The 25,212-nt window shown below is 40.8% G+C and overlaps 1 protein-coding gene across 2 annotated transcripts in view; it reads left to right on the top strand.

Moving 5' to 3' along the window:
• Nucleotides 1-6,510: 6,510 nt before the first annotated feature.
• Nucleotides 6,511-25,212, top strand: part of STT3B (STT3 oligosaccharyltransferase complex catalytic subunit B) — a 98,823-nt gene continuing 80,121 nt past the window's right edge. The window contains exon 1 of one of the 2 annotated variants that reach the window (XM_032648222.1): nucleotides 6,511-7,264. In XM_032648222.1, the coding sequence (XP_032504113.1) occupies nucleotides 6,951-7,264 (314 nt within the window). In that variant the 5' untranslated portion in view covers nucleotides 6,511-6,950. Of the gene's footprint in view, nucleotides 7,265-7,443; nucleotides 7,657-25,212 lie in introns of those variants that run through there. The other variant, XM_032648223.1, reaches the window with a different exon arrangement.

Below are 25,212 nucleotides of genomic sequence, written 5' to 3'. Positions count from 1 at the left end.
TCAGGTCATGGGGGATTATTTTAAGGAGATCCACAGAGGTAAGTCTCACAGCCCATCTGTCATTGTTCTAGATATAAAAATAGTCCCAGTAATAGTGTCAAAAACCAACATGGATTTCATGCTTCCTTTGTGCTATGTGTTGGTCCAAGTTCTCCTGGATTGTTTCCTTTATTCCTCATTAGGCCCTTAAAAGGAAGGTGCAATCCTTATCCATGCTTTACAGATGAGGAGACCAAGGCACAGAAGGGTGAAGAAACTTGCCATAGGCCACGTGACTCAGAAGTCGAGCTGGGATTTGATCTTTGGCAGGATGTCTCCAGAGCCTGTGCTCTCTAAACCACCACGTAACACTGCTTCTAGGCAGCCCAGCTAGGAGCTCACAACCTCATCACTTTTCTCCCACATTTCTCCCTCTCTGCTTCCCTCTCCCCTCTGGGGCTGCAGGTCACCAGACAGGTACTCTGACTGATGCTTATCAGAAGGGGATGATGTAAGAGTGAAGTCCCTCAGTCACCAAATATTTATAGATGCCAATTAAATACCAGGCTCTGGCCACCTCCTCCTGTGGTGTGTTTAGTACAAGAATGTGTGTCATGCCATTTCTGTTCCTCTAGGAAGGATGAAAACTCCTCTAAGACCTGTGCCACTCCCGAGACACAGAATCATCACTTAGGTCTTTCTTGACCACAGAGGAAATGCCAGGCCCTGAGGATCAGTCATTTTGTCTTTTCTTAACCTGACTTGATCCTCTGTGTGCTTCCTAAGCCAGACTTCTAAAAAGGGTGGTTTACACTCCATGCCTCTGCGTCCTTTGCTTCCGATCCCCCCTCACCCGCTGCCATCTGGTTTCTGCTCCTTGCTGCTTCCCTACACCGGCCTTGCGAAAGGAACTGGCCAACTCCTGGTTGCCAAACTCGGCACACTTTCCAGCAGTGTCACACTGCACTTCTCTCCACTCTGTGCCACTGCTAGCCTCGTTTTCTGCCCCTTTCTGCACTTAGCTGCTGGGACATCACCCTCTCTGCTGGTTCTTCCATCTCTTTGGCTCCTGTCTCGCCTCCCTTATAGGCTCATTTTCTATCTTCTTAATTTGGGAGTTCCTTAGGATTCTGTCTTCAACCCTTCTATCATTCTCTCTAAATTAGGTTCCACCAAAATTTCATCCACGGCCAAGAAGTCCTCAACCTTTATCCCCAGAAAAACGTTTACCTCTTGAGCATCGGATCTCTTTATCTATGTGTCTCTATGTTAGACACCTCTTGCGTATCCTAAAGAGACTTAAAACATGACATGTTCAAAGCTGATCTGATCATCTTCCCTCCAAACCTGTGCCTTGTTCTGTGCTCCCCATTTGTGTGACACCACCTCCCACCCCAGGCTCATCCTAACCCTGACTTCCACCATCAATTTTTGGATTCTGCTCCCTTGATACCTCTCCAATCTAGCACTTCCTCTCTGGACCCCACCCTTCTACTCTCATCCTTTCCTGTATACTCTCCACGCTGCTGTCAAACATTTTTTTCCGTTAACCAAGTCCGATGGTTTTATTGTTGTTCTAAATGCTTCAGTGACTCCCAGCTGCTTAAAGGTTAATATCTCAACTCCTTAACCAGGCAGACAAATCATTGATAATGTGGTTCTTATCTCCCTTTCAGCCTCATCTTCCAACGCACCTTCATTAATACTGAATTTTGAGTATGACTTCCAAGGACTTCCTTGTTTCTGCTTGGAATCCCTGCATCCCTCTGCCTGGTGTGTCTTGGCGAATTTCTGCTTTGCTCCTGTTATTTCACCACTCCACTCATCACGCTGTACCACTTGTGTTTGACTGTCTAACCCCTCGGAGATTTGAACTCAGTGAGGACATTATAAGCACCTAGCAGGATCAAGAAGTTAAGTGCAGAGAGGCAAAACAGTACACCCAAGCTTCATGCACAAACTGGAAACCATTTTTTCTATGTTGGTGAGCTGGAAACTGAGAATGAACCGTGTTGCAATTTATGTCTATGGGTTCCTTAGTAGTTCTTCAATAATGCATTCCTCACGGAAGGAACCTCGGAAATCTCAGATATTGGCCCTCATAGACTGATGAGATCTCTCACTGGTCCCCTCTCCGAGGTGCTTTCCACATTGCACACCAGTAATCTTTTCAAACCGCACAATGATCATCTCTCACGCCATATCACACACACCACATCCTGCTTAAAGCCCTTCATGGTTGCGTATTACTCTGCAGTTACAACAAAACAAAAGACACCTCTTAACATGATCCACACTATCTGGCCATTTCTTCAACTCCTATCCCATATTGTTCCACTAACCGTGTTGCAGCCATACTGGCCCTTTTCTGGGTTCCTTGTACTTGCCTACCCAGCCCCACTGCAGGGCCTTTGCATGTGCTTCTCTGTCTGGATAATTCTTTCCATTCTTCTTCCCCTGGTCCATTCATTCTCACCCCCAGTCCTCAGCCCTAGTGCTGCTTGCTAAGGGTAATGTTCTCCTCTTCTGAAGATCAATCCCCTGTGTATCTCCCTTCCATTGTATTTGCCACATTCCATTTTTGGTACTTAGTAATGTGATGGTTCAATGTCCACCTCCCTAGGGCTGGAACCACATCCCTCATGTTCTCTCCTGCATCCCATGATCCACATAGAGCCTGGCATAAAGGAGGAGCTCAATGAATACTTGAATGAATCCGCGAGTGAGTGAGTGAGTGAAGATCAAGAATAACAGGATTGGGCTTCCCTGGTGGCGCAGTGGTTGAGAGTCCACCTGCCGATGCAGGGGACACGGGTTCGTGCCCCGGTCCGGGAAGATCCCACATGCCGCGGAGCGGCTGGGCCCGTGAGCCATGGCCGTTGAGCCTGAGCGTCCGGAGCCTGTGCTCCGCAACGGGAGAGGCCACAGCAGTGAGAGGCCCGGGTACTGCAAAAAAAAAAAAAAAAAAAAAAAAGAATAAACAGGATTTATGTCATGGAGTGTTCTGCCTATGTTTTCCTCTTACAGTTTAATAGTGTCTGGCCTTAAATTTAGGTCTTTAATCCATTTTGAGTTTATTTTGTGTATGGTGTTAGGGAGTGTTCTAATTTCATTCTTTTACATGTAGCTGTCCATTTTCCCAGCACCACTTATTGAAGGCTGTCTTTTCTCCACTGTATATTCTTGCCTCCTTTATCAAAGATAAGGTGACCATATGTGCATCACAGCAAGATCCTTTTTGACCCACCTTCTAGAGAAATGGAAATAAGGAAATGGGACCTAATGAAACTTAAAAGCTTTTGCACAGCAAAGGCAACCATAAACAAGACAACCCTCAGAATGGGAGAAAATATTTGCAAATGAAGCAACGGACAAAGGATTAATCTCCAAAATTTACAAGCAGCTCATGTAGCTCAGTATCAAAAATACAAACAACCCAATCCAAAAATGGGCAGAAGAACTAAATAGACATTTCTCCAAAGTAGATATACAGATTGCCAACAAACACGTGAAAGAATGCTCAACATCATTAATCATTAGAGAAATGCAAATCAAAACTACAATGAGGTATCACCTCACACCGGTCAGAATGGCCATCATCAAAAACTCTACAAACAATAAATGCTGGAGAGGGTGTGGAGAAAAGGGAACCCTCTTGCACTGTTGGTGGGAATGTAAATTGATAGAGCCGCTATGGAAAACAGTATGGAGTTTCCTTAAAAAACTAAAAATAGAACTACCATACGACCCAGCAATCCCACTACTGGGCATATACCCTGAGAAAACCATAATTCAAAAAGAGTCATGTACCACAATGTTCATTGCAGCTCTATTTACAATAGCCAGGACATGGAAGCAACCTAAGTGTCCATCAACAGATGAATGGATAAAGAAGATGTAGCACATATATACAATGGAATATTAGTCAACCATAAAAAGAAACCAAATTGAGTTATTTGTAGTGAGGTGGTTGGACTTGAGTCTGTCACACAGAGTGAAGTAAGTCAGAAAGAGAAAAACAAATACCATATGCTAACATATATATATGGAATCTAAAGAAAAAAATGGTTCTGAAGAACCTAAGGGCAGGACGTAGAGAATGGACTTGAGGACGCGCAGATGTAGAGAATGGACTTGAGGACGCGAGGAGTGGGAAGGGTAAGCTGGGAAGAAGTGAGAGAGTGGCATGGACATATATACACTACCAATGGACATATATACACTACCAAATGTAAAATAGGAGCTAGTGGGAAGCAGCCGCATAGCACAGGGAGATCAGCTCAGTGCTTTGTGACCACCTAGAGGGGTGGGATAGGGAGGGTGGGAGGGAGGGAGATGCAAGAGGGAAGAGATATGGGAACATATGTATATGTATAACTGATTCACTTTGTTATAAAGCAGAAACTAACACACCATCGTGAAGCAATTATACTCCAAAAAAGATGTTAAATGGGGGGGAAAAGAAAAGAATAACAGGAGTTTTCCCTGCTGCTTTTACCCTCACGGCTACTCTGTATTTGCATATGTACCTTAACAAATTTTCAAAATATTTCCAGATAAGCGATCTAATTTGATATTAACAATTGACTCGAAGAGTAGAAATGGTAACCCATGCAGGTGACTTGTCCAATGTTACACGGCTAGTAAGCAAAACAGTGGGACTAGAACCAAGCTTTGTCACTTTTCAGACCAGGGCTCTGGCCATTAAACAACCAAAAAGGAAGCAAAAGAAGATAACGTACAACTTAATAGGCAGTATCTACACAAAAGGCAATAAAAGAGAGATATCCAAATAAAAATACAAAATAAGATTTATTTTAGGCTGATAGAACTTTGGTTCATGGAACACGGGCACAAGTTCTCTAAATGCTGGCATTTTAGCCTAGAAGGTTTGGGCTCTGACATAGAGCAAGTCACCTGGAATTCTGGTACAACAGGACTCAGTTAATATTCTATCATACTTCTCATTAAAATTTAGATGTTCAATAAATGTCGGCTATTAAATCATTAGTGGGAAAGTCTATTTCTGGAAACCTTTTCATCCTTTCCTTAATGAGACTATTTATTTATTTTTGTAAGGAAATGAGAGAAAAGTTAATCACCTAGCAGGTTGAGTATGTAGCTGGGTCCAGTTGTTTCAAAGAGCAGCCGCTAACTAAGGCTACTTATTCATTTAGCTAACATTTTGAAAAGACCTACTATTTAAACACAACTTCTAGATCTGTTTACATTTTCTTTACTAAATTTTTTAATGACTTAATAATTGAATGCCTTTATAATATTACGCGAATACACGCTTTTAAGTTCAGATGTTATTTACCTAACAAAATGGACAATTTTACGTAAATATTAATTTACATGAAAAGTTAATCAAGTATTTACGGAGTGTTGATCATACTGAAAGCTCCGTGCCTTTCCTGGGGCTTGTATCAGAGCACTTCTAGTCTCTATATATTATATATAAATTTTTATTGAAATAAAGTTGATTACTCCACTTATATTTAAACTCATTTTGCTTTGAGTTTAGTTTACCGGGTAGCACTTTCTTTTGGGGGGCAGGGGACTGGGTAAAGGGGGAGAAAGGTGTAAAAATACAAACTAGACGTGCAAAAATTCGTGTACAGGGATCTGCAGTTCGCTATCACCTAACGAAGAGAGGATTGGGTAACAGCTTAAAGTCCACAGAAAGGTTCACTCGTCTGACGGAATGTATGCAACTGTTAACAATTTCCTACATTTCCCCACATTTCCAGTGAACAAACGTTATCTTTGCAATCAGGAAAATACAAGAAGCGAAAAAAGCCGGAGAAGCTCGCACTTCGCTTGTCCCACGAGGTCCTTCCCGAGCTAGGGGCTTGTTTGCCGGCTCCGACCAGTTCCCAGCGCCGGCAAACGTGCCCTCGCCCGGGACTTCGGAGGCAGGCCGCCTGGCGCAGCTCGCTGGGCTGGTCGTGGCGCGGCCGCTGGCTGGTGATTCGCTGCGCCGGGAGCGGGGAGCCCCAGGCGGCAGATCCCTACGCGCCAGACCCACGCGCGGGGCACTAGTACTGCGCGCCTGCGCGCCCGCGCGCCCGGTCACGTGACGGGCGCTCCGCGCAAAGCGGGTTAAAAGTCACGACCTCGGAGCGCCCGCGAGCGCCCGGCCAGTCGGCGCGGCGCTCCCTGCGTTCCCTAAACCGGTTCTTAAGGAGGCCGCCCGTCTGTCCTCGACCACCTCCCGCCCCCTTGGCCCGGCTCAGCTCAAAGCAACGCGCGGAGTCGCCTAGCGCCCCTCCTGGCCGCCAATACGGGCGCGAGAAACTGCGTCTTTCAACTGACAATGAAACAGTAACCGCGCAGCCAGGCCGCTCCGGGCGAACGAGCGCGAGGCCGGGAGGGGGAGGGGAGAACGGTGGGGGCCAAGCCCCGCCCCAGCTCGCGCTCCCATTGGCCGGCACCGCGGTTCTGGGCCCGCCCCCTAACGGACCTGTCGCATTGTGACAGGCGTAGGGGCCAGTTCCTGTTGGGTCGGGGGCGGAGTCAGAGGGAGCCTGAGCTCCGCCCGGACTCCGGGGGACTCCTCCTCCTGCTTCTCACGGCGGGGCGGGCGGCGGGTGTGGGGGGAATGTCATTGCTGCTCCGAGCCGTGGTGCCGCCTCCGTCTGCTCCTGCTCTTCCTCTGGCGCCCTCGTCCCGTCGGCTTTCGCCGCTGCCGCAACTGCACTGGGAAGACGGATGGCTAGAGGGCGCAGGGGCCATCCGAGTTGAGAGAGCGGCGGTCGCGGCCGCTGCTGAAGCGGAGACTCCCCGCTGCCGGCCTCCACCCCCCGTCCCCCGGCCTCGCGGGCGCTAAGGGCAGGCGCGCGCGGCTCTCTTCCCTCCTTCTCCTCTTTCTTCCTGCCTCCTCCTCCTCCTCCTGCGGGTCCCCGCCCAGCACCCCTCGGACCAGGAGGCGGCGGCGGCGCGGAGCGAGACCCGCCGCCGGGCACAACATGGCGGAGCCCTCGGCCCCGGAGAGCAATCACAAGTCGTCCCTCAACTCATCCCCGTGGAGCGGCCTCAGGCCCTGGGGAACAGCCGGCACGGCCACCACGGGCCCGGGGCCCAGTGTCGCGCAACAAGGCGGCGGGCGGCGCGGCACCGAAGCCGCCCCCGCGGGGCTGTCCGGGGGGCTGTCGCAGCCGGCCGGCTGGCAGTCGCTGCTCTCCTTCACCATCCTCTTCCTGGCCTGGCTCGCTGGCTTCAGCTCGCGCCCTCTTCGGCCGTCATCCGCTTCGAAAGCATCATCCACGAGTTTCGACCCGTGGTAAGTGGCCCGCCGCCCCTCCCCCGCCGCGGGCCCGGGACCGGGACCGGCGCCTACCTCCCCCCCCCACCCCCCCGCGCTCTGCCCGGACCCGCCCTGGTCCCGAGCTGCGGGCGCGCCCACCGCCTGCAAGCGAAGTTTCCCCCGCGCCGCTCGAGGCGGGGCGTCGGGGCCCAAGCGGGACCTTGACTCGGGTCGGGCGAGTCTGCAGACTCCCAGGAGGGCGAACGCTTTTCTTCGTAGCCGCCTCGGCCCGCGGAGCCCGACCCGCCGCGCCGGGCGGCGGACTACCCGCCTCCCCGCCCGCGGCTCTCGCCTGCACTCAGCTTCTCGCGCGCGTTGTCGGCCGGTTGGGATGGGCTCGCCCAGGGGGTGCCCTGTTGCAGTTGGAGGTGAGTCCAGATGTGCAGGAGTCTCGTCGGCGCAGCCTCGCGGTTGCACGCTTTTATCGTGTTTCTCTTGGCTCTCAGACGGGAAGGGCAAAAGCGAAGGAGTGAGGTGTTGGAGGAGAGGAAATAAGAACCCTAAAAGTGATCTGAAAGCTAGGGACGCTTATTTAATGTTAGATATTTTCAAGAGTGGCTTTATTTTCAAGCCTTTAAGTGCACTCTGCACCTCACCGGTCCACAATTATCTTGGGCTACTTTTTAGAGCAGGCTCATTACTCTGTGAGCCAAACTGTCACCCTCAGTATGTTATGCACAATATCCGAAAGCGTTGCATTAGTTCCTTCATTGGTCTTTGCAGGAAGGTTTGTGGATTAGAGAACAAACAGTACCATAGTGATGGGGAGCCCTGGATTGTAATACTGAAGTTTCACATGGTATCAGGGACTGACCAGAATGTTTTAGGAAATTACCACATAAAGAGCACTAGCTAATTTAGCTAACTTAATTGACTGGTCTGTGAATTATTTAGATAGGAAGAGTGCTTTATTTATTTTTTTTCCAACTTGACCAACCTGGGTTAAGTTTTCTTTGTTTTTTGTTTTAGCCCTAGTCTATGCCTTTTAAACTGACTTAATTCATCTTCTTGACCCATCACCCTTGAGTTCATCTTACTTCCTTATAATTAGGCCCAACTAAACTTGAGGGTATTTTGTCATTGGAAGTACAGAGAGAGAGTCTTCTTGAGAGTTACTAAATATATGGATAATAAATATTTGGGGGAGTGAGTTACCCATATATTAAAATACCAATTGAAGTTCTGTTACAGATAGAAAAATTGGTAGTGCATCATCTGTTGAACACCAGAGGGGTCCACTTCTGGAGAATCCAATTTAGGTAGACAGTTAACAGCTGTGACATGCTTCCATGAAACGTTTCCTTTCCATTTTAGAGGTTTGATTTTTTTTAAAAAAACAACTTCTGTGTTACTTGGAATCACAGAAGAAAATAAATTACTGTGACGCTTATGAACTAGACAGAGTTTTCTTAGTCTTAGCTTTGAAACACATAAGCAAATTAGATAAAAATGAAATTGAAACCAGAAAATGAAAACTGCTAATGTTTTGCTGAACATGTAAAAAGAGAAAGTTGTGTTTTTTCAGTTTACAAGAGCAGAAGTGCATGGTTGACCAAACATTATGGGTAACAAAAATTGTGAATAATATTTCTGGAGAGTATCATTTTTATAAACAGAAGGCTGCATAATGTTTAGTAGTAGCATTGAGGCTTAAATTAAGGATTGCAGAAAAATTCACAACTGAATGATGAGATGATTGATATTTTTCCTAATTTTGAAGGAAGATTAGAAATCTGCATCAGGTGAGCCAAAGAGTTTCTACTAAAATTGAGTATTATAATCATGAAAAGTCTTATCGGGTTGCTTCACAGATAAGTTTTTTTTTTTTTCAATATGGCAAAAAAATTAAAAGTTGATTTCTTCTCTAGTTTCAAGAATATGCTTGGAGAGTATAACCCTTTTTTACTCACACAAATATTTGTTTGCATCTTTATGTGTATAAAACACATTTCAGAAACATCCTTTAGTAGAACGAATAACATTCTACATTCGAATTTTAATTCATACACTGTAAAGGTATATAAACCTCTTCAGTCTTAAAGACCTACTTAATGTAGGCTTCTGTTTATGTGTTTATGTTCATAATGTTAGGTAATTCTGACTAGTAGTAAATAGCCTTTTATAAAAATGAATTGTCCCTATCCTTTATTGTGAATGGAGATTTGCCAGTATAAATCTAATGTCTTAAGTATAATTCAGGTGACTTAATGAGAGAATTTTCAGTCAAAAAAAAAAAAAAATCCCGTGTTTGCTCACTTATGTTTTTCTTTTCATGTCTTTCAAAGATCTCAGTTAGGCCTCTTATTTTTATAATCCATTCCTGTTGAAAAATTTGAATTTTAAAAGTGGTTTTCCGTCAAAGCTACTAATAGTACCAGCACTTTGATTCTACAAGCATTCTAGTGTTATACTATCTTGGGAGTCTCTCAGATTACTGTTTTAACATGTAGTAGTAACATGAACCTTTAATAATGTTTAAATGTTCCTCTCAGGTTGTGTATCCACAAACCAATTTATTCTGGCTTTCCCTGATCCCTTTTTCTCATGTCTCTGTACTGGCTTCACTTATGAAATCTTTTTAGTGAAAAGTTTACTTTCTCTGTTTGATTGTGAGTTATTTCTGTAAATTTTAACATTAGTACTTAAATTGCGTAAGACTCTAGTTAGCTGCCAAAGGTGACTCATTGTCACAAAGTTATACTTGTTTTTTAAGTTTGTCATTCAAGTTATTTTATAAATCTTACCAGTTGTTATAAGGGTTGGTATGTGATGTTCAACAGTATTTATTGAATTTTAAAGTACACTGCACTTTTTTAGAACTTTGTCGCATTTTTGGTAATGATCTCCACCACTTCACTTTAGTGATTTCCTCCCTTATCAGTTGACTTGATCAGACATGAGGACACAGTTTGAGAATTTGTTGTCTGTACTTGGCAAACATTTGGTTGACCAACTAGTTTAACAGCACCTAATTTTATCTTCTTTTTATCTGGAGCAGAATGTAGTTCCTACTTATTTTTGTTGTAACTATTAATACTTTCATATTAACCAGGTGCTTTTCCCATAACCATTATCTTGTTAAATTGTGGTAGCTTTTCCCACAGAGACGATGGAAAAGCTCCCTATAAAAGAGTTGCATTTTTCCCTGCCTGCACAGGTTGTAGGGGGTTCTCCTTGGAGCCCTAGAAGGAGACTTCTCTGAGCTTTGAGTTCTGGCTGCAGTTAGCTGTAAAACGGCAGCAGATGCCTTTTTGCAGGGCAGAAAGCTGCAATTTAGAATTGAAAATTGGGATGCAATTTTTCATAGAAACTATGGTATAAATAGGTTAATTAGTACAAACATGTTTTCAAAGGAGTGATAAACCTTTGGAACATAAGCTGTTTGTAAGTTGGGGACTACTTCCTGTACTTTGAGGTCTCCATGTTTTTCTTCACTTTGCAGATGACAAAAAGAGGCTATTGACCTCAGTTCTGAAGAAGACAAAATGGGTAACAAAACAAATTTTAGCTCAGAAACATCCCTAAATCTTAAAAAGGCACTTTATGGAATCATTAGCAACAGCAGTCCAAATGCACTTCAGAATAGGTACAGTAAGTCCCTACATACGAACCTTCAAGTTGGGAACGTGCCCCTGTATGCCAGCTGTTATACTGTACTACTGTACTTTTCAAGGTACTGGACTGTAAGATTAAACATGTTTTCTTTATTTTTTGTGTTTGTTTTTTATGTATTATTTGTGCGAAAAGTATTATAAACCTATTACAGTACAGTACTATGTAGCTGATTGTGTTAGCTGGGTACCTAGGCTAACTTTGTTGGACTTAGGAACAAATTAGACTTACGTGCTCTTGGAGGAACGAACTTGTTTGTTCATATGTAGGGGACTTACTGTATACTGTCACTGATTTCATTGTAATTTAAAACTTTTCTAGCCTTGAGCTCTTGAGATCATTCTATGTTGTAGGAACACTCAGGGAGGAGGTGAAAGGAGTGCCTTGAGCTGCTGGGTTGGATGATGGGATTGGACCTCCTCCCATTGAGTGAGTGTGGTGGCTCCTATAGGTAGTAATCCTGGGTTTCCTGAGGCGTGTCCTGGGGGAGTTAGGCTCTGTCAGCAACCACTTTGGAACTTTTTCTTGCTTTAGAGTATTCATAATTTGAGGGCTAACTTGAATAATACTGCACACCACATACTGCCATGAGTAGTTTGCATAAAGACAACATTGGTCGTAGAAACTTAGAATAAGGATTGCATTATAGGCTCTGACACAGTTATTATGAATATGAGGAAACTTAATAGTCTGCCTATGATCTGTCTGATTTTTATGCTCTCGACAAGTTTTGGGTGCTTTGGGGTATGAGAGAAAATGTTAAAAGTTCTCTTCATTGTGATATCTTATTAATCAGTGCATATGTGCTCTCAGAAATAACGGAAAGATTAATATTCTCCAGTGACTGAATCATATTTTTTTCCTCAATTTGTTTACTTTGCAAACTTAGTGCTATTAGAGAAAGACAATATTGCAGTTAACTTGAATTATAAAGCACCCTACAATTCAGTAGACCTGTATAATGCTAATTGTTATGAAAATTTTCAAGCATACAAAAAAGTTGAAAGATTTTTACAATGAACACTCATACTGAACATGTAGATTCTACGGTTAGTATTTACTTTATTTGCTTTATCGTATCTTTTTATCTGTCCATTACTGTTTCTAAATCTTACTTGTAGGATACCGATAGTGTACTGTTCACTGTAACGTAATGAATGTTATCTTTGTTCCTCGACTCCATGATAAAGAGGAGCTCTTATTTCTGGGTAGCATTTATTTTCTATAATACTTGAATATAATGAGTATAAATACTGTTTATATATCGTCTTTGATTGGAGTGCAGGTTAGAACCAGATTCAATCATCCTAGGTTTTGGTTAGTAACTTACCTAACCTACATCATAAGTCATTGCATGAGCCCAAGTCTGTTAAATGACTGTTGAATCTGGTGTCTCAGGAGAAACTGAAGTTATTAGAAAGATATTGATGTTGGTTTTATTAGATTTAGTTTATGTGGAACTCCTAAACTCTTTTGAATTATTAGAAGCCTTTTATTGGTCAGCCTGTTGCTTACTGTGATGAGTCTTACGCTCTTTCTTTGCCATGTTTTATCCACATGGAATGCTTAATGGAGTTTTTTTTTTTTTTTTTTTTTTTTTTTTGCGGGACGCGGGCCTCTCACTGTTGTGGCCTCTCCCGTTGCGGAGCACAGGCTCCGGACGCACAGGCTCAGCGGCCATGGCTCACGGGCACAGCTGCTCTGTGGCATGTGGGATCTTCCCTGACCGGGGCACGAACCCGTGTCCCCTGCATCGGCAGGCGGACTCTCAACCACTGCGCCACCAGGGAAGCCCTGCTTAATGGAGTTTTATGTATGATTGCAAAAGTGGCTTCTGTCAGTCCCTACAGTAAATAGGAAGATAGGAAAACATTTTCAAATAATGTAGGACCCACAACTATACTATATGGGCAAATTAATACTATTGAAAGGGAAAAAATGTAAATGGTTAACCTGCTACTCCATCTTCACTCCTTTATTTGCTTTACCTTATTCTGGTGGACATTTTTTGTTTTTAAACCTCTTACTCTTTTCTGAGAAGGTTTCTGTGTCCTTACTTTACCTTTTTCTTACATGAATAATTTCCAGGGATTTAGAAATTGATAGAAAGTGTCACTATCATAAGATTAAAAAAAAAATGGTTGTTAGGTCAGGGTTGGAAGAAATAGGAGCAACTGCTCGAGGCTCTCATGTTTTAGTATTGATAAATGTACGTTAACTGGCATTTGTAGACATTCCAGGAAACCTAACTACTATTTGGAGCTTTATTTCTTTGGAAAAGTGCTTTCATAGTTTTAAATGAAAGACATTTAAACATATTTTCGAGTATAACCTGTATGTAAGTTGGTGTCTTTGTTAGAGAAGTTTGTACTATTTTTAGGAAAACAAATTTCTAGAAAATTGTGACTGGTACTTGACCATATCATCTGTGACTTTTTTCTTTCTTTGGAACTTAGTGTTGGCAGGGTAACTTTAACATGTGTTCTAAATAGTGGTAGATACTTAGTTTTTTACCTTGTCTTATAACTTGATTTTAGATCCTAGAATTGAAGAGATCAGGTAACATCTTTTATTTCTGTAGATAAAAATATTTCAATTCAGTATTCCTCTCAAGGATTGAATAATACAGGTCCACCAGTTCTCCAAAATCTATGTCTCCGCCTGTTCTACAAAATCTATGTCCTTTTTATTGCATTCTCTGCCTCCAGGGCAGGCTTAAATGAATGTGTCCTCCATTTAATTTAATGTTTTTTTTAATCAGCGGCCCTGATTTAAGTCTTAACACATTGACCTATCAAAATGCCCTGGGCACAGTCCCTGCTCAAGCTAACCACACTCATTAGTTGGATGATGGCTAATTACTTTGTTTGTTTTGATGTAGGGAAGAGAGAAGAGTTGATGGTGGCTTAAAGTTGTTATACCTGAATGACTAGGGAATTTTCAGAGAGGGGCTTTTAAGGGAATAGCTGAATGAGAGGGAAAGATGATTGAATCCAGCTGCATGTTGTTTTCATTTACATTTGTCCGTAAAAAGTTCAGAGTAATGAGGTTGGAAATATTAAGCCATTTGAGTTAAGAGAATTGTGGGGTGGAAGTTAAACTTTTGGAGTAGACTCAGAATTCTATAGACTAAAGGACTTTTAGAGTATATGTTGGTTGGATTGGCTTGTTTTCTGGGTGAAGAAGCTGATTGCCAGAGTGGTGAAGTACTTTTTCTAAGGTGGTACAGTTGTGGCTTGGCTAGATTCTTTTCTATTTTCTTTGCACCTGTGTTTGCATTAGAGGAAGTTTTTGAGAAGTTGTTTGAAAATTGTTACTTAAGAAGATGAGGGGAAGTTAGTGTCTACCATTCACTTTATTTTTTTAGAGATAACTTTATTTAAAAAGTACTTATTTATTTATTTGGCTGCATCAGGTCTTAGGTCATCAAATCCGTGGCGTGTGGGATCTTTGGTTGTGGCATGTGAACTCTTAGTTGTCATGTGGGATCTAGTTCCCCGACCAGGGATCAAACCCGGGCACCCTGCATTGGGAGCGAGGAGTATTATTAGCCAGTGGACCACCAGGGAAGTCCCTACCGTTCACTTTATTCTTTTTTTTTTTTTTTTTTTTTTTGGGGTACATGGGCCTCTCACTGTTGTGGCCTCTCCCGTTGGGGAGCACAGGCTCCGGACGCGTAGGCTCAGCGGCCATGGCTCACGGGCCCAGCTGCTCCGTGGCATGTGGGATCTTCCTGGACCGGGGCACGAACCCATGTCCCCTGCATCGGCAGGCGGACTCTCAACCACTGCGCCACCAGGGAAGCCCCCTACCGTTCACTTGAAATTGACAGTGTGGGAGATGCTGGCAATTCAAGTTTAGTCTTGGAAACAGCTTTTGTGTGAAGTTGGGATTCTTTAGAACTAGTGATTTTAAAAACTGCATCAGTTATCTGTAATTTCCATAACTTAATAGTTTCCACAGTTTAACTTTTCAAACTTTTATTTTTTGACTTTTTTTTTCTTCATTCTTAATTTTTTCTTCATTCTTATCCCAAGGGAAATATTAATGCATAAAAACAAAGAAATTTTGTTTCTCTTAGTAAAGTATTAGCGATTTGCTGATAACCAAGTTGGTAATGTTTCTTTTGGCGTTTCCTTTTAATATCTTTTTCATGCCTTAAAGGTTTATTAGCTATTCTCAGGTAAAGATTTTTCTTCATACTATGGGTGTTCTGTTCTTTAATGTTATCTAGCAAACTCTCCAACCTGCAAATGACTTCAAGTGAATTTGGTTTTTAAACTTAAATTATTGGACTTCTCTCTCTTTCTATAGATAGATGGATAGATAATACTACAGCACATACTGTTTTCTATACTATTTAAAAAATTAAAATATATTAATTCATAATTAATTTCTAAAGTGCCAGTATATGCGCAGCTGAAATTATTGTTTGTTGCTGGCCAGATGAGTGGAGTTGGTGAAAAGAATCATGCCTGGAAACTCACTTGTGACCATAATGCTTTCTTTTTTTTTATTGAGGTAGAGTCGACATATAACATTAGTTTCAGATATACAACATAATGACTTAATATTTGTATACATTTTGAAATGATCACCAGGGTAAGTCTAGTTAACATCTATCACCTTAACATAGTTACCCCTAATTTTTTTTTTCTTGTGATGAGAACTTTTTAGATCTACTCTCTTAGCAGTTCATTCTTATTCTTTATAACACCAGTAACTCCTGTAAAGAAAAATACACCCAGAAAAAAAAAAAAAAAGAAAAATACACCCTATTTAAGAAGTTTCTATTGTTAAACTAAATTATACGATCTTGTGTAATCCACAGGAAAAATAATGGAGTACAGAGTTATTGGAAGGTAGCACTCTTGTAGTTTTTGAGTTATTCTTTGAAAATGTCTTAAATATTTACATAAGTGAGAAAAGAAATGTATTCTACAGAGGCTTTATATTAGTGAGAAGATGTTCAGTTTTAGCCTTTAAAAATTTTTTTCACTTATGGTGAAATATAACACATTCTGAAAAGTATTTAAACCTAATATACAGTGTAATTATAAAATAAACACCCATGTGACCATCACTCACGTAATCAAGAAAATTGCCATGACCTCAGAATTCTTGGTGTGTGCTTTGTCAATCCATCCCCTTCCACGCCACACACTTTACAATAATTGCATTCTTGCTTTTTCCCCTAGGTGGTATAATTCTGAGTGCATTCCTAAGTAATATAATTTAGTTTTGCCTATTTAAAAACTTTAGAAAAACGCACTTGTGGCTTTTGTGTCTTGCTTTTTTTGCTCATCATTGTTTTTAAGATTCATCTTCACTGATCAAGGGTTGTTGAGTGTATGTGGATAATAAGGTTTAGCAATAATTTCATTAACCAGGCTTCTCACTCACTGAGGAGGTTGCCTGCTCTTTTGCAGCAGGAAGGAAGTATCTGTTAGAAAGAGAAGGCATCCTTGTCTTCACTTGAGATAAAAAGATTGTCTCATGGTTGAACACTGAGCTCTAATCAACCTTGTCTCTAGATAATCTTGACAAGTTTTTTAAAGGTACTAACTGGCCAGAGAGATGAAATCTTTCAACAGACACAGACTGCAAAGAAGAGGGTTGTTGCGGGGAGGAGACATCACTTTCAAGAGCCAAATGATAATCAAGTAATCATAAATGCAAAATTACTGGATTTTAAACTGTAGCTTTTACCAATTGTTGTTTGTTTTAAAGAATATATATTAAAATTTATGTAAGGAAAAGAGTTGCTGTAGTCAGTTCTTGAAAGAAAGAAGGAAAGAGAATATTGAAAGGGGATCTGAACTATAGGAATTTAGGAAAACCCTAAGACTGGACTGTTTAATGTATTGGTATTTTTGTAGAGGATTGTTGACCCTGGGTTGTGTGTGATTTTGTTTGTGTTGATATCATGGGCTCTTGAATAGCTTTCGTTTCTCTGAATGTTGTTTTTCCTGTTGCTTTCTTCCAATCTTCCTTGGCCACCACTTCTGTTCTTTTCCCATATTGTTACCGACCTGGGTTCTTCAATCAGTAGAAATTGATACGAGGCCTCTTTAATCAGTAGATATGGGTTCAAGGCCAGACCCAGATGAGGAATTCAGGCAAGACTTTACTGGGACTTGTGCTGCAGCAGGAGGGAGCAAAAATAAGTAACGGGATCCCTTGCTTGCTCCCTGAGCGGGAGCTTGCTCGTCCTTGCTCCCCGAGCTGGTCCCTTAGGGGTGACGGTAGGGTTGATTGGGGTCGGGCCAGAGGGGTGGCTTAGGGGGTCTTCCTACCCCCTTGGTGATGCTGTGTGCAGGGATTATTCGCAGTACCTGATTTTGGTCCTGGCACCTCAGAAAGGGCAGCTGGGTTTTGGCTGTTTTGTATCATGTTGTTCATAATTGGCCCCAACTGAGTATGCACACGTTATTTTTAGTCCTTTACAGTTTCTTTGTATTCTGTTGCTCCAGGAGATGTTTGTCCAGGTGCAAGCACTGCAGTAAAGGGTCCCAGCCTGTCTCAATATCTTTATTGATTTAGTAGTTGTCTTAGTCTTCAGGAAGAATAGGAGAGGTGTGATAGTAGTAGGATCCTTTCAGAAACTGTCTTGAGGGGATAAAAAGTTGTATTCAAAGAATGGTAAAAGGTCATTGATCTTTAGGTAGGAACTTAGAATCTATTAGGATATGAGAATTCGTCATTATATATTAGCACGTGATTTAAAGATACTATTGGAAACGTGATTCCAGCTTATGAGCTTTTAATTAGAAAGCAGTTCTTAAGTGAAATAAACATGAATGCTTCTAATGCATTTCTATCTATTAGTCAGAATGATTTTGATCAAATTGGTTGGTGTTTTTCTGCTGTGCATTACTATGGAACCCATGCTACTTGAATGGATAACCGTTGATTTCGTTTGTGAACAAATAAAAGACTGTATGGTTGGTTCATTATTAGTTGAAGAAGAATTTAAATCTAGGACTGTCTTTCTTCAAACTTCCAATGTAGTCCATCAATATTTCTAAAGAATTCAAACTTAAAATTTAAATCAAGTATCATAAGGAAGATATACTTATTACCCTTTCTCCCCCAAATCCACATGCCAGAGAGAAACTTTGAATTAGGCTCTGTTTGGATAATGGTCCAACTTAATGATTTAAGCTATTTTAACACACCTAGTATTACTCTTGTGTGACTTCTTCAGGGAAGTAGGGATATTTTTCTGAAATGTATTAACTATTAGGAAACATGCCCAGCATATTTCTTTCAGAAATAACAATCCAGTATAGCTTATCTGCTTTACGTGAGGTATAGGTACAAGTTTTATTAATCCCAGTATAAAGTAGACTTACTTCAGTTAAATTTTATGACTGTTCATTTAACTAAATAGGCCAGAGCCATTTTGAAGAAGATTCTAACACGTGTAAGGTAAAAACACTCAAGGAGACTAAGTTATTATTTGTTCTTTGCCTAAATTGGCGTTCTTTGCCTAAATTGGCAAGATACTGTTGTGGTGATATGGTGCTCATTTCCCCCTCTAATGAAAAATAATAACAACAGTTTATTGTTACTGTTACTATAGAAAGACAAACGGAAGATCCTCAAGAAAATTTTCTTCCCAGAATAACTACATTATATTGGGAACTTAGTGAGTGTTCAATTTATATTAACATGGATCCTTTATCCTTAATGATAACCACATTTTATGTTTTGGTGATGATAGTAATAGTACAGGAAGTGCTTATTGTGTAATACCTTGATAAACCTTGGACTTGACTGTGCTGTTGGGAAAATCATATGTGTAGTTGGGATGTTGTGATTTTTAATAGGAAGTACATATTTGGTCTAAATCCCCCTTGGAGTTTCCTAAATGTTGAGAGCTTTAAATGTGTCTTTTGTTATGTTAATGAGTGACTTTTGGAAAGCCCCTGGGTCACCTAAGGATGGGAGATGGTTGCCAGTGGAGCCAACCCCAGTTATTAGAGGGTTGGAGATTTCAGTCCCACCCCCTGACCTCTGGGGAGGGGAGAGGAGCTGGAGGTGATTTAATCACTGGAATCACCAGTGGCTAATAATTTAATCAATCATGACTATGTAATGGAGTCTCCATAAAAACCAAAAGGATCAGAGTTTGGAGAGCTTCTAGGTTGGTGAACATGTGGAGATTGAGAGAGAGTGGTGGGTTCGGAGAGGGCATGGAAGCTCCGCACCCCTTCCCACATACCATGTCTTCCATCTGGCTGTTCCTGATACCCTTTTATAATAAAACGGTGATCTACTTAACAAAATATTTCTTTGAATTTTGTGAGCTAGTATATTAATCCAACCCAAGGGGTTCTTGGACCTCCCATCTGTAGCCAGTTGGTTAGAAGCACAGGTGACAACGTGGACTTCTGATTGGCATCTGAAGTTGATGGGGTGCACAGTCTTGCAGGACTGAGCCCTTAACCTGTGGGATCTGATGCTCTCTCCAGGTAGATAGTGTCAGTTGAATTGTAGAACATGCAGATGGTGTCAGAGAATTGCTTGGTGGTGTTGAAAAACACCACCCACCCCCAGCCCCTACACACACACTAGAATTGCTATGGTGAACCTCTTATAGTGAACATCAAAATCTTGCTCTCAATAAAAGTGTCATTTTAATCTTAAGAAGGAAAGAGTTGAAGAAAGGAGGTGATAATGCTTATAGAAGTAGTTTATGTGAGCATCAGTGATTGCCATCGGCAATTGAGAGATTGTTAGTTGGATAGATGGATACCTTAGGAAGAACTTTAAGGGAGGGAGATTTTAGTTACAGAAGTATTTCTTCCAGATACAAACAACTCTTGAGTAAAAGCTCTGTCACAAGTTTTAACTCACTAGTTAAGGAACATTGAATAAGAAAAGACAGACAAGTTAATATCCAATAACCATATGAATGGTAAAAGTTCCAGTGTTGTTAACTTTTGAGATGATAAAAGGAAAAATATATCAGCAACCGAAGTAAAATTCACAAGCTGGCGTTTTGTTTGAACATGAGAAATAATATCTTGATGTGGAAGAATAGAAATGATCATTGTATACACAGGCACTAGTTAGAATATACTAAATCATACAAATGATGAGTTTGGGTGGGATTAGATGAATGATCCATTTAGTTTCTTGGCTCTTAACTTTATGATAATAGGTAATTTATATGGAAATTAAGCAACATTTTAGGAAGCCATCCCAGCTCTGATCTCATTTAAACTTTACCATAAGAGGTTAAAGGATACTAAATAAAAATACTCACTAGGGATGAAATAAGTTGCTTGTCTCCATTAAAGTGTCTGCAGTGGAAATAGTTTTGTCTATGTCTAGTCATTGGGAGGATCATTGAATATTGTAGATCTTAAGAGTTAAGTAAACCAAGATATATATTTATCTTCTTTTACTATGGATTGAGCTCTAACAAAATGACTAATCAGCTCTTTAATTATACTATTATTCCATGTAATAATAGCAGCATTCCTGTGAGTCCTAAACCTGATGTGCTGTAATGATCTCACAAGATGTTTTTGCTTAAAAATGTTTTTTTTAGCCTTCATCCATTAGTGTGCCTTTAAAAAAAATCTGTTATAGTGAGTAGGGTTTGTTGAATAAATTGACAATTAAACTATTGAATATGTTAAATTTAAAAATTTAATAAACTTGCTTCATGGAAGTTTAATTTCAATCTTAATATTTTTATTCTAGTTAGCTAAAGAAGACTTTTGTTTTAATATGCTAAGCAGCTTTCTGACACTTGAAAGAACAGGATAATGAAACAATGAACAGCAGATGAACTGTAATCTTAAAACTGTAAAAGGACTTCCCTGGTGGCACAGTGGTTAAGAATCTGCCTGCCAGTGCAGGGGACACAGGTTCGATCCCTGGTCCGGGAAGATCCCATGTGCTGTGGAGCAACTAAGCCCATGTGCCACAACTACTGAGCCCACGCACCACAACTAGTGAAGCCTGTGTGCCTAGAGGCCATGCTCTGCTACAAGAGAAGCCACTTCAATGAGAAGCCTGTGATCCACAACGAAGAGCTGCCCCCACTCACAGCAACTAGAGAAAGCCCGCGCTCAGCAACAAAGACCCAATGCAGCCAAAAATTAATTAATTTAAAAAAAAAAACTGTGTAAAGCCCAGTCATTTGTTCAAAGTAGAAAAATGACTTGAGGCGCAACTAAAATCTTTTTTTTTTTTTTTTTTTGCGGTATGCAGGCCTCTCACTGTCGTGGCCTCTCCCGTTGCGGAGCACAGGCTCCGGATGCGCAGGCTCAGCGGCCATGGCTCACGGGCCCAGCCGCTCCACAGCATGTGGGATCCTCCCAGACCGGGGCACAAACCCGTGTCCCCTGCATCGGCAGGCGGACTCTCAACCACTGCGCCACCAGGGAAGCCCTAAAATCTTTTTAAATATAAGGATATTTTATGAAGGTTGTTAAAAATGAGTCAGTCACTTCATTAGAAAGGGAGATCTTTTCTCCCAAGATACTTTATTTTGGTTGTTAAAATAATTTACTGCATTTAAATGAAGTATGATATAAACAATTTAAAACAACAACAAAAAAAGATTTTCCTTCTGAAATAATCATTTACACTTTTAAAAAGTGTGTAATAAGTTTTGGATGTCATAATTGTGCGATATGAATTGGCCACAATATTATAAATAAAATTTTTGTAAATCAAACTATATTGAGAATGCAACTTGCATATAAAAGAATGTATCAATATATACCCATATATGTAATTATGAACATAATGATAAACACCTGTGAAACCCTTACCCAACTATAGAAATAAAACATTATCAATTTCACATCTATTCATGTTGCTTCTCTAGCCCATCCTCCTGGTTTTCCTCTTAGCACTAGGAAACAATCATCCTGAGTTCTATTTAACATTTCCTTTGGGGAAAAGAAAAACAGTTCATGTATGTATTTCTAGACAGTATATTCCTAAGTTTTGCTTTGTTTGGAGCTTTAAAAAATAGTATCCTACATATAAGCTTCTCTGACTTGCATTTTTACATTTTCTAGTTGATTAACATTTGGGTTTCCTGTTTTTTGCTTTTATGAATAAATAATGCTACTGTGAGCATTAAAAACTATATATTCTGATGCATATGTGTACATGTTTGCTAGGGTATATACCTGGGGTGGGGGGGCTGCTAGGACTGCCTCACAGCGTGGTGGCTGGGTTCAAAGAAAGAGTGGCCCGAGAGAGGAAGTTGCCAGGCCAATCTCTGAGTCAAGGGAGAAGATGCATATACCAGTAGGGACAATTGTTTTGGGCCATCTTAGGACACTGGCTACCACAGTGTATTTATCATTTTTATCTCCTCTTCTGTAAAATATCTGTTATGTCTTTGGTCAGTTTTTTTACTGGGTTGTTTTGTATTTTGGTGTGTGAGGGGGAGGTGATACTAAGTCTAGGTTAAAATTGTTGCAAATCTTTTTGCATTTTGTGGCTTATTGGTCCTTAAGCAGTCCTGTGAGATAGATATTTTATTACCCCCATTTTACAGATGAGAAGAGTCAGTACTGCTTAGTATGTTAAGAAAGTAGGCCTTTAAGTCAGCCAGACTCAGGGGATATTTTTGGTATAAAGAATAGCATATGCGGGCTTCCCTGGTGGTGCAGTGGTTGAGGGTCCGCCTGCCGATGCAGGGGACACGAGTTCGTGCCCCGGTCCGGGAAGATCCCACATGCCGCGGAGCGGCTGGGCCCGTGAGCCATGGCCGCTGAGCCTGCGCATCCGGAGCCTGTGCTCTGTAACGGGAGAGGCCACAACAGTGAGAGGCCCGCATACAGCAAAAAAAAAAAAAAAGAAAAGAATAGCATATGCAAACATGTACAATTATGAAATGGCATGATGAAATGACATCAATCTGCTTGTTACACCTCACCCCCCCCCAAAAAAAAAGATTGACGCTTGGAAAAATTTACAGGTTTTAAAAATTCATTTGTGGTCAATTATAATGTTTTAGATAAAGTTTGGCTTTTGTTAGGAAACAGGCCTGGTGATGCCAGAGTGACGGAGCTGGAACCAGTACATTCAGGTCCAAGTTCTCTAGTCTTGCTGCCTTCCCCAGTCCTCACTTTTCTTCCTCTAAATTATTCAGTTGGATCATTCATTCACGATCTGCCAGTACATTTCAAACACTTGTGTTGATAGCCAAACTAGTTCTGCACTCAGTCTCTCACTTTAAGGGTTTGCTGGAGTTCTCAGAACACAGTGGAAAGGAATTGGCTGATATTGGAGATTTCCTTGACTAACCCTACTTAAAAAGTTTATCATGAAAATTAAGATTCATAAGTGTTGTGGTAAGAATGTTTAATAATAATTCTAATAAAGCTATTCACAATATTCAAATATTTGCCATATGTACTTTAAAAAGAACGCTGTAGGCACGCATCAAGCGCAGCTGAGTTGCTTTAAAACTGAAAATGCCACAGAGCAATTCTGAATTCTACAATGTAAGACTTTGAATAAAATGAGGCAAGTTTCTCTCATGCCTGAGCAAATGCACAGTATACAGAAATAAACTTGTAGACACTTCTTCCCAACCCTCAAATTTAGGGAAATTGTTCTTTGTACAAGTCCAGTTTCTGATCATTACAGTTCTATATGTTGAAGACAGACACCTCAGTACAGCTCTCCAGTGTAAAAGCAATGCTTCAGGCAGCATGACTTACTTTCATGTCACTTCAGGTTTCTTGGGTCCAAGATTCAAAGGCGGAAATGAAAGTGATAATAGTAGTTGTACGTAACTGGAGGGATTTTTGACATATAGTGGAATTCAGAGCATCTTTGGACTTTGAGGCAAAAGTGTTTTTTTCCACCAGTGATACCAGCATCACAAGGCTGAGCCTCTCATTCATTTTTATTTTTCCCAGCCCCATATTCTTCCAATTCCAGTGTCCTGCATGAGAATTAGTTACCCTTCCTCAAGAAGTAAACTGACATATAACATTTGCTATAATGTTCCCATGATAAAGTGTAGGTGTCAGGTAATTTGGCAAAAAGTGTAAAGCTAGATTCCACCAGGTTGAGTATAGTACAACACCATTTGTAGAAAAGAGGGAAAAAATTAAGTTCATTTAAAATTCAATAAGTGCATTTGTAACATTTGTAATTCTCAGAATAAACACATTTTAAAAAATAAGAGTATACCAAAAACATTCTGTTCTCTGAGGAGTTCAATACATGTTATTAGTTTATAGAAATTAATAAAATTACCTTTGATATGTGAAGGATACTAAAACTTACTTATAGTCCACTATTTCCTAGCACCTCTTCCTCAAGCCTGAAATGTGGGTCAAAAGGGAGGAGAAAATTGAATCACTCTCCTTTTATTCTTTCATAACTGCTTGAGTATGTTTGCTGACACTTTGTTTGAAAATGGGGTGACTAAAACTAGGTAAACTAGATCACTTTTTCCCCCCTCTGGAATGTAGAATGAACTTCATACCTAGAAGAGAACACAGAAATTGGTAGAGTACTTACCCAAAGTGTATTCTGCAGAACACATGTCCCAGGAATTGTAGTTCAAAACAAAATAACCTATGATAATTTAAATTTGGAAAAAACTGAATACCCCATACACTTATTTAACAATGCATGTTAAAATCTGAGAAGTCTTGAACACAGTATTGGTTTTATTTAATACAGTGTTTACATGTTTAATTTAGGAATCACTGTAGCTTTTTAATTAGTGTTCAGTGCAATGCAGTTTGGGAAAGACTGATCTAGTTGCTTTATTTGATAGATGAGGAACCTGAGGCCTAATGATACTAAGTGACTTTCTCAAAGTCACAGAGCTACAACTAGGACTGACAGGCTTGCAGGTTTGAAAGAATTACTGTATTGTGAACATCGAGTATATCCACATTATAATGGGAGCGTATATATTTTTTCATAAGTAAACAAGTATCTGCTCATTTATACCATCACCCCGATTTGTCTTGGTGACTAAGTTGAGTATTTTGACACCCAGCTCTTCAGTACTTGGAAATTTGTCAGATTTTAACATTGCAATATAGCTTATGAATACGCCTTCCCTTAGGTCTTAAAAATTAAGATGTCCAGAGAAGGCCTGTATACATTGCTTATTTTGAGTGGCCGTTTTATTTTAGTTTATCTCTTGGTATTGTTTTCTCCCTGAATGTTTGCTTAGCTTTTGAATTTATTAGTTGACCAAAACCACTTTGGTTCTTTAATCACAGCAAATTGTGGGTCATGGGATATTACTACTATAGATAGTGCTTGTTAGTTGGAAATCTTATTTCTATAGTATATGA

Source organism: Phocoena sinus, chromosome 11, assembly GCF_008692025.1.
Source record: "Phocoena sinus isolate mPhoSin1 chromosome 11, mPhoSin1.pri, whole genome shotgun sequence".
Lineage (NCBI taxonomy): Eukaryota > Metazoa > Chordata > Mammalia > Artiodactyla > Phocoenidae > Phocoena > Phocoena sinus.
This window is presented reverse-complemented; position numbering and strand designations above follow the sequence as displayed.